General features: G+C 38.3%; 1 protein-coding gene across 5 annotated transcripts in view; it reads left to right on the top strand.

Moving 5' to 3' along the window:
- Positions 1-16,052, top strand: part of RIMS1 (regulating synaptic membrane exocytosis 1) — a 469,742-nt gene that overhangs the window by 342,542 nt on the left and 111,148 nt on the right. For 3 of the 5 annotated variants that reach the window (XM_061206788.1, XM_061206789.1, XM_061206791.1), the window contains 2 exons: positions 4,955-5,026; positions 12,336-12,448. In XM_061206788.1, the coding sequence (XP_061062771.1) occupies positions 4,955-5,026; positions 12,336-12,448 (185 nt within the window). Of the gene's footprint in view, positions 1-4,954; positions 5,027-11,102; positions 11,286-12,335; positions 12,449-16,052 lie in introns of all 5 variants that reach the window. The other 2 variants (XM_061206793.1, XM_061206790.1) reach the window with 2 other exon arrangements.

Consider the following 16,052-nt stretch of genomic DNA (forward strand, 5'->3'; position numbering starts at 1 on the left):
GCCTTTCTTTTCATTAGTACATTTCATGAATCTTCACACTTTATCTAATAGAGAATAATAATTAAAAATGGAACTTCCAGAAAATTAGACTTAATTAGGAATACCCTCACTTTTTGATTATTACTCTTGCTTCCATTTAATAATACAATAATTATTGTTATACCTTACATTTGAATATACCTTTATAGCTTTTAAGGACCTTAATTTGTGCCCTGTGAACTGGGAGGCATCAGGCCAAAATCATACAACTGTAAGTTGTGAAATAAAAAAAAAACTCAGGATCTCTGATTCTTGCACATCTACACCAAAGAAACATTCTTTACGTGTAATAAAATAATGATAAAAAATTTTGATTCAACAGAACACATGTTAAAACCCCAAATAACTAAGACATGATGGAGACGCTGTCACTGTTTTGTTTGCTTTTGTCTAAGGACCCCTCCAACGAACCTCGTCATTCAAAGTCACTCGATGGCAGAGGGGGCGGGAACCTAGGGCCATGGGCCACAACGGTGCCTCACCAACTGACGAAGGCCCATATTCCCTTGGACGAGTCACTTAACCTTCCTGGGCCTCATTTTCCTCATCTGTAGATTTAGGTGGTTGTAGATGGGCTAGTTGAATTCTAATGGCCCTCAAGACTCTAAAACTGAGTCCATGCTGCCTGGTGGCGTCATGATGAACACGTGTTGGGCCAGTAATGATGACTGACACCTTGTTACGCATAAGGCAGCAACCAGAGGGCATTTCTTATTTATGGTATCCTAGGTTTTACCAAAGACCAGAAAACAATGCCAAGTTTTATGTCTAAATTTATTTGATTTGATGTAAGCTGAACTGTATAACCCTGATTAGGTTTTTACTTGTCGTAACCTTTTAGACTCTCAAATTCCAGTAGAATACTCAAAATATTACTTTTTTAACCACCTAGCCAACATATATTTTTTGAGAAGCTACTATGTCCTGGGTGTTGATGTTACAGTAATAACCCAAACACAATTCCTGCCCATGAGGAACTTAGGAAAGAGTAGTGTAAGGCAGAAGGTAGTTCCTTTCACTGTGATCCATTTTATGATCACATGATCAATAGTTTCAGGGAAATGGTACAAGAATATAAATTGATGGTTTTAACCTCTCCTGTTTACGTATCGTAAGACCCTATTCCAAGAAAGAGCTGCGTTTAAAGCATACAATATATTCATAGCTATAACTTAGGATTTGGGGTAGAAAAGAGAGTAGGATTTTCTATTTTCTTCTCTATTCTTGCTTTACACTGAATTATTGCAATCAAGTGAATGTCATTTTAACTCAACTTGAGGATTCTTTTAAGTGGTTAGAAGAATTATAAAGACATGTCCTTTGTAGAAATCTTTAGAAGAATCTACAATAAAGTACGTTTCTGTGGCATTTGAAGAGAAAAAAAAGGGCATCCATAACAAGAGGGTTAAACACTAAAACAAGGACAAAAGTTAGATGCATGAACCTCTGCATGCATATTTGTCATCCAGTTATGGGACATTGAGTTTGATACTCTTACACATGAATAAGAGTCTTTATCGTCAAGAAACAAATATATATTATTATCATTTTAAATAATACTTCTATAGCATTGATCTCTTCCTATTTTAAGTAATGCTAAAAGCACTACAAATCCTTGTTCTATGTAATAATGCAAAAAACTACAAATACTACAATACAAATACTGAGTAATACTGAAATATTTAGAGTTAGAAAATCTGTAAGGTGATAGTAGTATTATTGCCATTTTGCAGGTGGAAAAAACTGAGGCCCAGAGAGGTTGAGTAACTTGACTAAAATCATCCAGCTGGTCAGAAACAGAGTAGAGATCAAACCCAGTTTGGCTCTAGAGTCCGTGCTTTTAGCTACTATGATCCAGTGTCATTTATGCCACAGATGCAACGCGTTCATGGACATTGAGATTATAGACTCTTAGTTTGACATGTAAGGACCATGTGAGTGAGAGCAAATGACTTAACCCCTCTAAGCCTCAATCTCTTTATTCTTATAAAGGCTGAAAGCTTAGTACCTCCTTGTTGGATTGGTGAGCTTAGGTGAGATAATGCAGCAAGTTCTTAGTAAATATTAGACACCGTTAGTATCATCATGGTTGTCATTATCACCATCACCAGGTACTGTGATGATCAGCCTTGCATCCAAACCCATTACATTTAGGGATGAGAAGCAGAAGAGATGAAATTTTTATAGAAGAAATAAGATCTCGGTTGGGTCTAGACAGACTCATAGAAATTACTAGAGATAGGAGAAAAGCAGAGAAGTTCTAAAAGATTCTTGTCACCTTTCTGCTACAGGAAGGTAGAAAGTTGGTACAAAGGCCTGCAGGTGCTTCTCGTGCCTGCCCTCCACCCACGAACCCTTCTCTCTCAACACTTTCCTTCCTGGTCCACCTACCGTCGCCTGAACATTCCAGAGCATCTTCCTTCAAACTGCAATCCACACCTGTCCCCAGGCCCCCTTCCATCCCCACATCTCTGAACCCCCTTTGCCCTGGTTGACTGTTCATCGTTGCTGTTATTAGCACTGATCCCCTTCTGACATGTTATACAATTTACTTGTTTGAGGGTTTTTTTGTTTGTTTCTGTCTTTGCTTATGGTTTGTCTTCTACCACTAGAACACGAATTGCTTGAAGGCAGAAATTTTGTCTGCTTTGTTCACAGACATATTCCAAGCAGCTAGAGCAGTGCCTGGCATATATACACATGCAACAGATATTTGTCAGTGAGTGAGTGAGTGGGTGAAAACCCTTCCTGACCGTGAGCTTCATGAGTTGACCTTAAACTCTGGGTTCTCACTTGGCTCTCACTCTTCTGAGAGGGGACAAGGGACTCTGGCTCTCCGGGTCCCTGGGCGCTCCTGGGGCCAAGCATAAATTTCCCCAGATGATATAGGACGTTTAATTTCGAGCTCAGGCCCCAGGGTCTGCAGACCTTCTTCCTCTGCCTCTGCCACCACCCCCGCCCCCCGCCCCGCCCCGAGCACCTCCTGCTCTGCACCTGCTCGCTTCCCTTTGCTTCAGGAGCTGCTTCCCTTCCCCACAAGCTCCGCGTTGAGTGCAGGCGAGTGTTCAGGATCCCTCTGCTACCCTGCACCCTGCGGTCCCCTCTCCCAACCACACGATCAACAGGGTAGCTACAAGCTACGTACGCCCTAGTGTCGAAGGGAGCACCTCCATGCCCCAGCCTGTGCCTGGCACTGTGGTCTCTTCCCTCTGTGAACAAGGGTGCACCCAGAGGGCAGGCGTCAGAGTCAACCCGTGCACCCTCTTTGCTGGACGGTGTGTGACAGAAGCAGCTCCAGAGCCGGACTTAGCTTCTAGCCCCGGCTCTGCCACCGGCCATGTGGCCTGCCCCAAGCCTGTTTCCTCATCTGTGAGGTGGACCCCTCCCCCAAAGGATCGTCATGACGATAAATAAGGCGATGCCTCCCTCAGTCCTGGCCCAGAGTTTTCCTGGGGAATAGCCTGATTTCCAACTAGTCAAGGGACGTGGTAAGGAGAGATGCCCCTCCTCTGTCACATCCCTTTTGTCACCTCCTCAGAAGCGAGATGCCAGAGTCATGAAAGTCTCACGAATACACAGCTGGAACCCGAATTCTAAACCCAGATTCTGAGTTTGAGGGCAAACTCATGTGAGCCGAGCAAGTGGCAGCAGGGAAAGAAGAGGGGAGGGACGGGCATCCCCAGAAGCGCACGCGCCCTGTGACGCGGACCTGGCACTTTGATGTGCATCCCTGTGTCTGGACCTATGCTGGATATCAGAGTATCTGGCCTTAATAAGTAAAAAGAGTAGAGACAAGAGACTAGATCTTAAAGTTTCTCATCACAAGAAAAGAAAATTTCTAGCTAGTGGTGGTGGGTGTTGACTAGGCTTATTGTGGTGGTCATTTTGTCATATGCACAAATATTGAATAATTATGTCATACACCTGAAACTAATACGATGTTATATGTTAATAATATCTCCAAAAAAGACAGTTTTCTCCTTAACGTTGGAAGGAAGGGATATCAGGAAATAAAAATAAGGATAAATTGTAGACAATCAATTATCAAGATAAACTATAATGTTTTTATGGTTTCTCTGTTTTGTTTTAAATAAGTGAGTTTCTTGACCACAAAATTTTTTTATTTCTTTCAAATGTATTGTAGTCCAGACACATTTTAGGTTGAATAGACATATGTAAGCTGCCTTGGGGAGATAAACTTTATGTATAAGCATTATTTCTATAGGAAAATGCATTTTGGGTTTCAAATGTTCGATGTGCATACGTACTTTTAGAACATAGAGTAAATCAGGAACTTTATTAGTTCTTTGATTTGTGATGTATGATTAGGTTTTTAAAATGCTACATGATTGCAAAAGTATCTTTATGACAATTTTTTAAAGTAATTTGAATAGTTGATTTTTAAATACTTTTATTTATGTCAAACACGTTTCCCTAGAGCATTTTTCTTCTCTTTTCTTCATAATTTTGGGGGAGGAAAAAGCATAGGAGAACATCTTTGTAGCACCAAGTTTCAACCTGTCAGAGTGGAGGGCACTTCCCCCGTGTGTGGTCTTTCAGCACCTAAACCACAACTGTCATCACATTTATCATCACTGCGTTTCACCGTTGAGTTTGTTTCTTCCTCAGGAAGGCACAGTTGCCAGCAGGAACCCCCATGACGTCAAGACTGTAGACTTAACGCATCTACACTGATGGGGTGTCAGCTTCTGTGTCTCCTGTTGGGAAACTTGTGTCTTCCACACAGTACCAGTTCTGGGTTTTATTTTCATTTTATTTTAAAAAGTACGGACTGACAAAACCATTTAGGTAAAATAGTTGCCATTTTTCATGTCTATTGCTTTTATCATTGTATGAGATGACCGTAGCTTGATTCATCATATATTTTGTATTTCTTTAACATTTCATTCCACAGGCACTCCAGAAAGTCTGAAAGATCTAGCACCCAAAAACAGACTAGGAAAGGCACTGCCTCTGATGCAGAAAGGTAGGCTTGGTGTTGTGCTGTGCGGCATCTTCTGTTTTACTAAGATGTTCTGAGGCGCCTTCTCTATCATTTGACATGTGCTTAAACACAATTGTGATGCTTAAAGACGTTCGTGTAAAGAAATCTCCTATAGGGGAATAGCCTCATTCAAAAAATGAGATGGGTAATTTGAAGGCAGCCCTTAAGTCTTAAGAAAAATCTCATGCATTTCTCTTAGTGATCATTCCGATTACTAAAGAGGATTAAATCCAGTGCATTCCTATATACATATTAAGACATCAGTATCTAGTTTCTGAAATCATTGAAATGTTACCAATGAATGTATTACCTGAAATATGCAAATATTTTGAGTGTCTGTTATTTATCTGAATGACGCCAACTTCTTAAATATCTCCTCTACGAATGGATAATCTAAGAGTCTACTTGTAATTACAACCTAAGATATTTGCTGAGTTAATATAGAAATTAAGGGATTACTGATCTTTTGTTTGCAATTCATTCATTGCCACAAATTTTTAAAATACTTTTAGGTACAAGATACTGACAGATTTTTTACATAGCTATAAAAGCAAAACAAAACAAAACAAACACCAAAAAATCCAATTAACGTATATCCACTCATCCAACCAGTATTGAGAGCATGCAGGGTGACATAGTTGTAAGTGAATGCGTGCCTTCGAGTGTCACTGCTGCCGTAGAGGTGTGCACCACGTACAGTGAGAACACAGGGAAAAGAGGGGGCTGCAATGAGATTAGGAAATAGGTCATAAACACATGGCACTTGAGCTAATCCAAGTGTATGAAAGTACATGTGAAGGGCAGCGTGTTCTGTGAGAAGGGAACAGTATGAGAAAACACTGAACCTTGACATATCCTCTTGAGTTTGGGGAAACCATACCCATTTGGGGAGGGAAAATAGGATTCCTATCAGGAGTTGGGAGAGAGGGCTGAAAACAAAATGGGAGAAATCCTTAGAGATTGTTATAAATGACCTTGTGCGCCATGGTGTAGGTTTTCAACTTCTACCTTATTCATCCATGAGCCACGGACAGGCTTTAAACGTGAGAAGTAGATGATTAGTTTTGAGTTCCAAAAGTATAGATCACTTTAACAACACTTTGGAAGGTGAATTGAAGGACCCAGGTGTAGATGCAAGACACCAGCTAGGCTGTTACAATAGGCTTGGTTGAGAGGGAGTCTGTACAATTCAGTGATCCATGCAGTTAACGAATATGTACACCACTATGTGTTAATTTCAAGGAATAAAATAGCGAGCAGCAAAGAGGAGAGCTTCCCAGAAGATATCACCTCTGAGTTGAAGTCAGAAAACTGAGTCGGTATTAGTCACATCAAGGGTTGTATGTGAAGAGGAGATGGATTGGTTCCTGGCTAATGGTCTATGGAGATATCGACTATTTAGGGAACTTAACTTACAATGGAACAAGAATCCTGGGAACCAAAAAAAGTGTTGAGTAGAAATTCAGTTTTACAGGAGTTGGATGGATGGATAGATAGATAGATAGATAGACAGATACATCCATCCATCCATCCATACATACATAGATGGACGGACAGATAGATACAGATAGAGGAAAAGAGAAAGAGAGACAGATAGATGGACAGACAGAAAGATAGACGGATAGATAGATAAATATTGATACATGCATACATACATACATACATGGACAGAGAAATAGATAGATAGATAGATAAATAGATAGGCTGATGGATGGATAGATAGACAGATAAGAAGAAAGTAATGAAACAATACTGATTATGTCACTGTATATATATTCTTTACTGTCAACCCAGCTAATAGCAGTCTCTTTACCAGCATGTAAGTGATTTTAAATCTTCAGCCATCATTCACAACCCCCCGAGTCATATGCACACACAATTCCAATTATTTTGACAAGATTGAAATTTTTCCTCAAAGTTTCATATTCTTTATATTCCATTCAGGCTTCTTTAATTCGTTTAACAATTACTAGTTGAGTGACTGCTGTGTGCAGTTTTACAGTTTCAGTGCGCAAGTATTTTGACCATAAGATACTGTTTTACAAAATGTTAGATGATTCTAGAGTCCACTGCCCATGCTTATCTGAGCATCTGCCGTGCAACACTGAACACGTTTGTAAACACAAATCTTCCCTCCAGTAGGAACAGCAGGGCTTCAGCCAACTCCTCGTCCCAAATGTTTGCTTAAGGACCATATTCGTATTCCTCTTGCCATTACTTACTTTGCTGTAGGTTTGATATAGAAAACTCAAACCTTTTAGGTATGCGGATTTGTTTGATTATAAAATTAAAGCTCTCTGTTGATTGTTATTAGAGTGTAAATCACATGCCTGGCTTTTGAGTGAATTGTTGAATAGCTAGTTACAAAAGAAGAATTGGCCAAGGTTTACATTAGCTCTCATTTCTTTAGAAGATACCTTGAGTTGACGTGTAGCTACAGGTGAATTGAGACCACAGTATGAATGCTCGGATGCTGATTCTTGGCCTTCGGGAGTTGACTTCTTCCCCAGAGGAGCCCCAGCACACAGACACACCTTGGCCTCTGGCAGAATTTGCTGTGATGATCATACTTTTTGAAGGTCCTTTACTTGGCCTCAAAAAACTTGACCTTTTGAGAAACAGACTTGTAAGAAAATATTTTGAAAGATATGGTAACCAGTTCTAGATAGAAGAAAGGCGGACCTACTTCTGACTTCGGTGCCTCACCATTGAAATAGAGCTTCAGACCTTCTGAAGAAGCTCCTTAGTAAATAAAAATGTAACTGTTCGCCCTCATGTGAGTTGAGCTTTGTGGATTGCTAGAACCGCTGCACGTCCTGTTCTGGGGTCTCTTCTTCTTGTGGAACTTGCTCTCTGCATCCTAACTGTGGGATGTGGGGTAACAACTGGTATTTAGAATTGCTTGAGTATGCATTTTATGTTGTGCTGGCACTCCAGAAAAAAGTCCGTGTAAGCCTGAAATGGCCATGATGGGAGGAACCATGGTGACCTTAAATACCACATGCATGTCTATCCTTTAACAAGTAATTAAAAAAAAAAAAAAAAACAGAACTCAAAGCCACAGTAGAAGCAATTCACTGCAAGTCTGCTTGCAGCAACAGAAATGTCTAACATCCTAAGGTTTGGGTGGGAAATGTGTTTTACTTAAGCTCAAGTCACAACACCTAAGACTTTAGGTGAAGAGAGAAGGCGTAGGTTGAACTCAGTGGTAAATATTTAGCAATGGGTTTGGAGATGGTGAACTGGAGTCATAGTCAGGTTGGAATTCATACTTTGCTCTAGAACCCTCATTATTTTTGTTTCAAAAATATAGTATGTATAGACACATAAAGCAGAGTAGATATTCAATTAAATACCATTTTCCGTATATTTTGTTCCTATAAACTCTCAAAAAACGATTCTATTAAATCTTGTCAAGCAATTTGATACCTGCACATATATTTATATTTTGTTTTGCAAGATTAGCAATACATCCAGGGATGTGAAATTACCATGTTTCATCTCATGATATAGAAACCAATCCTGTCTCAAAGGCAGAAAAGGGAGCAGTGTTGGAGCTTCATAGACCTGCGTGGGTCCCGCCTTTATCGTGTTAGCTCTTTGTCTGTTTGCAGGTCACTCTGTGACCCCCAGTTTTTCCATCTATAAAATAGGAACAATAGCACTTCTTAGAGCTGTTGTGAGAATGCAAAACAAAAAATGGACATGTGTGTATGTATGTGGTATGCATGCATACACACACACGTCTATACACACACATACACACTAGTGGCTGGCGTGTGTAGACGGCGACATGTGGATGCCCAGTGAGAATAGCTGTTACCGTCATTCTCCTTCTCCCTCGCTCACTCCCCCTTCCACTCCCTAACGTGTTGGTTTTTGATCTCTTTCCCTCCGACACCCTTACATCCTTAGCACATGCCATTTCATCGAAAAGCCTGGATTCTCTCACGTTTCACTCCTGGACCTCAACATTTCTCCTTTCCTCTTGTCTGAAACGAACTCTACTTGCTTCCACCTTCTCTTTCTCCAAAGCCTAGCTCGTCTCTCTCCAGCCTCTGCATTTTCACTCTCCTCCGTTTCCCCTCTGTGATCCAGCCCTGCTGCCACCCTCCTCGGTTTTCCTGAGACAGAGTGGTTTCTTTGCCTCCCCTTGGGTCCGCGCTTTCATATTGGTCATAGTTTGGCTGGTGGCAGAAACTGTTTTGTTATTGAGGGACTTTTAGTTCATGTCAAAGGAGAAACAGCCCTGGGACGAAATGATTAACCCCCAACAGGACACACTGTTCTCAGGCCCTGCAAGCTCATGGTTTGGGGAGATCTGTGTAACATTCATCTAGAAAGCCACTTATTTGCCCTTGAAATTGCTTTATATATTTGTGCCATTTACTTTGGGGCCATATAAAGCCCCCCTAAATTATTCACATTTCAAGTTGCAATTAAGAAGTCCTTTTAGTGCTTATGAATTGCATTAAGAAATGAAGCAAGATTTTAGTGAAATTGCAAGATCCATGATTTTTCTCAGGACTAGGGTAAAAACTGTACTATCCAACTTTCAAAGCAAGTATTTTTGAGTGTATTTTGTACAAGGAGTGCTGAAGCTTATTCTCATGATAATAGCTTTTAAAGAGTAATAGATAGAAACTCTTTATCGTTGGAAAGGACTTGATCACACCTTGGTCCTTCCCATATAAATTAATTCTGTAGAGCTGAGTTCATGTGAGAAGGCAATCCAGAAGGAATGAACAGTTTTAATATGTGTTGTCAGTCCTTTCTTCTATTTATTGTGAAATCGAAGTGACCTTCCAGGTTTCGGGATCTGCCTTAGGGGCTGATAAAGCATTAATCCAGAGCTCAAGAAGATAAAATGCACATTAAAGACCTAAGCTGTACCTTTTTATGCTCTAAAATATGACATTTTCCCATTTTATTGTTTGGAAATAGAGGAGATATCCTGAATCAGAATAATTATACCTGTGAAAATCATTCTACTTGAGAAAAACTGTCAATCTGTATACAAGTTGAATAAATCACTCAATAATTAATGTACTTCCTGTGATCGATATGGTTTCTTGACTCACACACTTTAAATTACTTAATCAAATTTTATAGCATTGTTTTCAACAGGATGAAGTGTTATTTCTTGGCTTCTGTTGCTATGAAAAGTAATACAGATTAGGTATTTTAAATGTGCATTTTATTTCAAATACATACTGAAAATGATGAAAAAAGCAAAAACGTGTCTGCTTTAAGCAAGCATATATATATATATATATACACATACATATATATAGTCACATATAAAATCAGTTTTTAATTCTTAGTCCTTAATTCGGAAATTAGCTTCATAATAATTTTGAACACTATATTAAGATAGCTGTCAATGTATGGACAAATATCTTTTCAGCTACTTTTATACATCAGAGGACGTATTTTTATCCATATATCAGCCATCTGCATTTAGTCAGTTCAAAAATGAAGCATTCCCCATCTTACTTCATCATTTTAATTTGTTGGTCTACTTAAATCAACCTTAGAAGACAGCTTCCCTTTGCTACCTATTTGGTATGGACTTCCCTGTTGCAGAGATAAATTATGAACATTGTAAAGGTACACACAGAGTGTGTACACCAGTGCATTGCTTCTTCTGGAAGGCAAGTGCTTGAAGCGTCCCTGAGTTCACTGTCCTGATTGTGTTCACTCATTCAAATCCAGATCTCTCTACTGAGCCCTTGTTCTCTGTGCTGCTGTGTTCTAGGCACCAGAGATACAGCTCGGTAAGAAACAAGAGACAGAAGTCTTTGCCCCTGTGGGACCTGAGAGGCTTGTGACACTGGAGGAGTCCAGACAGGCCCGCTCAGAACCACCAGGCGTGCACGTGTGCGATAACACATCAGTTTGATGTGAGGTCCATTTCAGTAACTGTGTGATGGGTTTGCTCCTGGGTTTTAAAATCACTGTCTTGTACGAGTAACCAGGTTTTCCTTGGACAGATGTGCTGGTATCAAAGTGGATGTGACCTGCTGACTGAAGATCTTTTCTGACCCTAATGTTTTAGGGTTCTCCCACCATGTCTTTCTAGAAGGGGATACGCAGCCCCGAGAGCGACTGATCAGCTAGTCCTTAGGGGAAAACATCCCACTCGCTCCCGCTCGAGTGAGCACCCTAGTGTCAGAACACTGTGTTCTATGCACCACGTTGCCCCCGGAGGGTCGGCGCCGCCTTCTCCGCTTCTGACAAGGTCGCTGTTCCGTGTCTGCCTCTGGGTCTCGGTGTGGTGTTGTACCTTCCTGAGCTCTTGACACTGTCACTCATTACGACACCATAGTTCTTAATCCTTTCTTTGTGACACTTAACCTCTCCACACCCTCCCTTACCTGCATCTACCTTCACTGTGCTGGTGGTATTCTCTTCTTTCCTTCCTGCCAACTAGCCATCATCGAAAATTAAATCTGCCTGTGTTATGTGCTTCCATCTGTTTGTGGCATATTCATATATATATATATTTTTTAAATTATGTGAAATTCTGTATAAGAAATTACCCGGAATTAAGTGTGTACTTGCTTTAAAAAGTGTAAGAGGAATTAGAAAAAAAATTGAAAACTTTCATCTTTGTTCAGTAAAAGCTGAGTGTTTTAAAGTTCTTCAGTTAAAAAAAAAAGTTTGAATGCCAGCAGATGGAGGTCAGCTTACTTCTGTACAATAGTGATGTATCTTCACGCTTCTTAAATTTGTAATTTTGGTCTTTTCACCAGGATAGTTCATAGCATGTGCCCAAGGTTATTTTTATAAATATCTTTTCAGATTTTTCCTATTTAAACATAAAGTGCGAGGGAATGGTAATTTGTAAAAGTCTGCAGCCAGAACTATTCTTATCACTTATATGGATCTAATCGTAGCAATATAGGCAACAGCCTTTCTTAAATAATTTACCCATGTGGTTAAGACTCATAGGCTGTGAGTAGATAGACTAGGTCCAGCACTACCAAACATGGATAACTTAACAGAAAGTCACAGGTTCATAGAGAGTTAATGAAAAGAAGTACGTTCCATTCTGCCCAGTTCAGGAATTCATTCTGCAGAATTCTACGTGGCAGACATTTCCCTGTCTCTTGTAGCCCCTTTCGGTAATATTCCTTTTACACACATCATAAAAAGTACTTGACTTTGCTTCCAAGGGCCCAGTTAGGGGTTTTACGTCTGTTTTAAGAGGAACAGTAGGAAGGAAGAGATCCTTGTCAGGCCCTTTGGGATTTCATCGTTTCGTTTGCCCTGCTTTTTCTCCCCGCAGAGTGCACCGGCAGGCCAGCCCGACGCGGTCCCCGCCCGCAGACACAGCCTTTGGCAGCCCTCGGGGCAGGCAGCTCCCACAAGCGCCAGTGAGGAGCGGCAGTGCAGAACAAGGTATCCATAGAGAGAGCGCTGACAAAATCTCGGATTTGAGAGCCACCTCCTTTTATACGCCTTCTATTGAAGGAATAGTATTTTGATGATGCGTAGTGTGATGAATCCTGAGAAGTCAAGTGTGTTAAGAGTTTTATTCCCAGCACCAAGTTATAACAGTGCGTGGCCTAAATGCTGTTTTTGCTGAGTGAGTGAATGAATGAATTTTAGATGGTCAATTAAAAGAACAGATGGACCCCTAGAGATACCTTTTCCAAAGGCGCAAAGGAAGAAAATAAAACTTTAAAGACCTCAGTACAATGTGGTATTTTATGTGTCAAAGGAAGACGTTTTTAACCTTGTTTTAAAAATATTTTTAAATGAGGCAATCATATTGAAGGCTTTGCTAGTGTTTTTTTTTAATTTTAATTTACCTGCAATATCTTGTATTTTTTATAGAAGTTTGATGGTGAAAAACTGACTTAGAACACACATTTTAGTGTTTTTTTTAACGGTTAACATCACTTAAATTTCCCTTATTTTAAGCATGTACACATTGTGTTTTATCTTCCTAGAAAGAGAGATGTTGGGGGGTGGGCAGGTTCTAGTGGAAATTAAATTCGCTAAGCTACCTGGCCTAAGAGGATTTAAATCCAGGTTAAAAGAGTCACTGTTTTCTTCATGTGACCCAAGGTGCTATCCCATTTCTCAGTAAGTGAAATGATTTGTTATCGGTAAATGTTATCACATAAATATTACCAGAGATTTGTTAAGCAGTTTACTGAAATACTGTTTAATTTGGGGTTGTAATATGAACGCAGTGGACTTCTATTTAAAACATGTATTGAAACTCTTCATCCCTATGAAACAACTGAAAGGTTAACATTTTGCATATTTTTCTCAACAGTGTTGGTTGTTTCTGATGTACAACTTGTGTATTTCCTTCTGTACTGAGGGTGCTGGGTATGTGTTTTACTCACTCAAAGAGCTTTACTGAATGTATCACCGAAGTGTTAGTGGTCTAAGAAGATAAATACATTGTTTCAAAAACTGATCAGGCAGAGTCTGTACACAGAGTACTTGGTTATAGAAAAATTAGTGTAGATTTCAGAAGTATCAGCATATTGACACAAAAATGCTGCTACAATAAATTCTGGATTTGTATTATTTTTTAAAATCATATATCCTGTTGATATATCATACTTTAGTATTCAGGGTCATTATAAGGGTATTCATTTAGTTAATCAGGAAAATATGAGGCTATGTGAAACTCTGACTTTCTTTTCTGAAATAACAATTAATTCTTTGGAATTCTCAGTTCATGTGTTTAACAAACTTTCTCTTATCTGGGAACATTTTGAGAAGATAATTCATAATTAATGTTATTAAGACTGTAATTAGCAGTAGCCTAGATGAAATTGTTTTAAAATTTATTTTTTTAAATGTGGTGTTTATTTAAATTATCCATTCATGAACTCCTGTTGCACAACTAAAAGAACTACAGGTTCTAGTATTCAGCTACAAACTCAGTGTTACTGGCCATAGTGTGCTAAAGATTGATATCCAAAAAGTCATTTGTTTCTAAAATTCTTTGCATTTCCTCCAGTTGCTAAAACACTTCCGGTTCAAAAGTATATAACGGTACTGCATATAACGCTCATATAGTGAGATTATAGTTTTATTATTCTGTAGAAATAAGAATTGCTTCTACAAAGTCAGATGGATTGTATGCTGGACTTTGGTTTTTATGAAAGCTCATGTTCTGTTGTTGGTATCAGTCAACATTACTGTTTATGATATTCGTATTCACAGTTGTCTTTCAGGGAAATCACCAATTTGTAAAGATTGAATTGAGGTGGGAAGAAAGGAGTGACTGAGGATGAAATTGGTGGAGTTATTTTGATAGTTAATATCACAAATACATTCCTAAACACTTGCTACTTGAGGTTCCTGAAGTTTATCATCTTAAGTGTCATATAGATACAACCTTTAAAAAATATGACAACAAACATGTATTATTGTAACTATGTATTCTTCTATAATTAAAATGGATCTGGTTTACTGTATGATATTACTATGTGCTTTGGGATGTTTGGTAAATGATGATACTGTCCTCCTTCGTCTTATTATGGATCTATTTCAAGCTGAACAGTTTACATGACATCTTTGTGTGTCCTAGAATATGTTTTTAAAAGTAAACTTATAATTTGATTCATGGATTAGACAGAATTTAGCTGTCTAAATCCATTTGAGATGGATTTCATTGATGTTCTTAGGGCTGTGGAATCATGTCATGTTTTTCTTTTCATATTATATGTTAAAATTTACTTCTGTCTGCCATGAGGACTGATGCAGAATGCAGTTTATTTGCAATCAATGAAAGTTCTACCGCACTTGACTTCTTTCCAGTTTTCTTTTATGTATATTTGTGGGGTTTTTTTTTTTTATTTTTAACAAAGGGTAATTTTCTTTTTTAAAAAAGATAACTGAGTTGATAAGCAGTTGTTGGTTAGGAGCAAATATTTCAAATGGTTTAGATTCCTGAATAGTGATACAACTTCCTGATGAACTTATAAAATAATTTTATTCATACACAGTTTCTGGTTACAATTATCTACATTATTTTGTTTAGGATCCGTAGATTGTTTGGATGCTTCTTGTTTCTTTGTGTTTTTTTTTCTTGTAATTCAATTTTACTACTCTCTCCTTGTACGATAAAACAATATACATTATTTTAAAAGCTAACATATAATTTGAAAAAATACATTTACTTAATTTTTGAAGAAGTATTTTAAAGTTTCTTTTAAAAATTAGTAATGCTAGCCTATTTGCTACATGGAATCTGATTATGTTGAAGTATAGTTAGGGAAAAAGAAGAGGTGTTGATTACAATGCAGATTTTGAGATAAAGTCGCTAAAAAGTAGCCTTAAAATTTAGGTAACTCAAATGGTATGTGATAATTGAGAACAAAGACTTTCAGGAAATTCCTCTGGGTATGTTCCAATGTTGTATTACAATGTAGCCCTCAGGTAGAGTGAGACTGAAAGCAACATAATTGGTTGCATAAAAATGTATGGTTTTCTTAAACCAACCAAGTGATTTTTTTGTGTGTGTGCAACTAGTTGTCTTTTTTAAGAAGACGTATTTAAAGATCATTCATAAACTATAAACTAACACTTGATGTGCCAGTTATGTTTTATGTATTCTGTTATTAATTCTGCTACCTAGGACTAATGGCACTCCCCTTCAAAATATCTAGATAGGCCATTATTTCTCAGTAAATGGTGAACCAACAAGGAGGCAGAGAAAGACTTAAGAAATGTCTGAGAAATACAGTCTACCAAGAACAATTTCACTTTGAGATATTTTAATATAATTACAGTAATTTGAGAAGGAAGAAAAGATTACTTAAATTAAAATATTTTTTTTTCCAGGTGGAAAATGTTCCAGAATATTTTCCACAGTGAAAAGAAAATACCTACTATCTAGCAAAAAATGGAATTTATTTTTTTATTTATTATATGATTTTTCAAATTATCTGAAATGCTATCATTTTTTAAATGAAAATGTTCGTTATGAAGGTTAAATATGCTTTTAAGTACATTTACAATAAAAAGTCACAAT

The sequence above is a fragment of the Eubalaena glacialis genome, chromosome 12 (genome assembly GCF_028564815.1).
Source record: "Eubalaena glacialis isolate mEubGla1 chromosome 12, mEubGla1.1.hap2.+ XY, whole genome shotgun sequence".
Classification (NCBI taxonomy): domain Eukaryota; kingdom Metazoa; phylum Chordata; class Mammalia; order Artiodactyla; family Balaenidae; genus Eubalaena; species Eubalaena glacialis.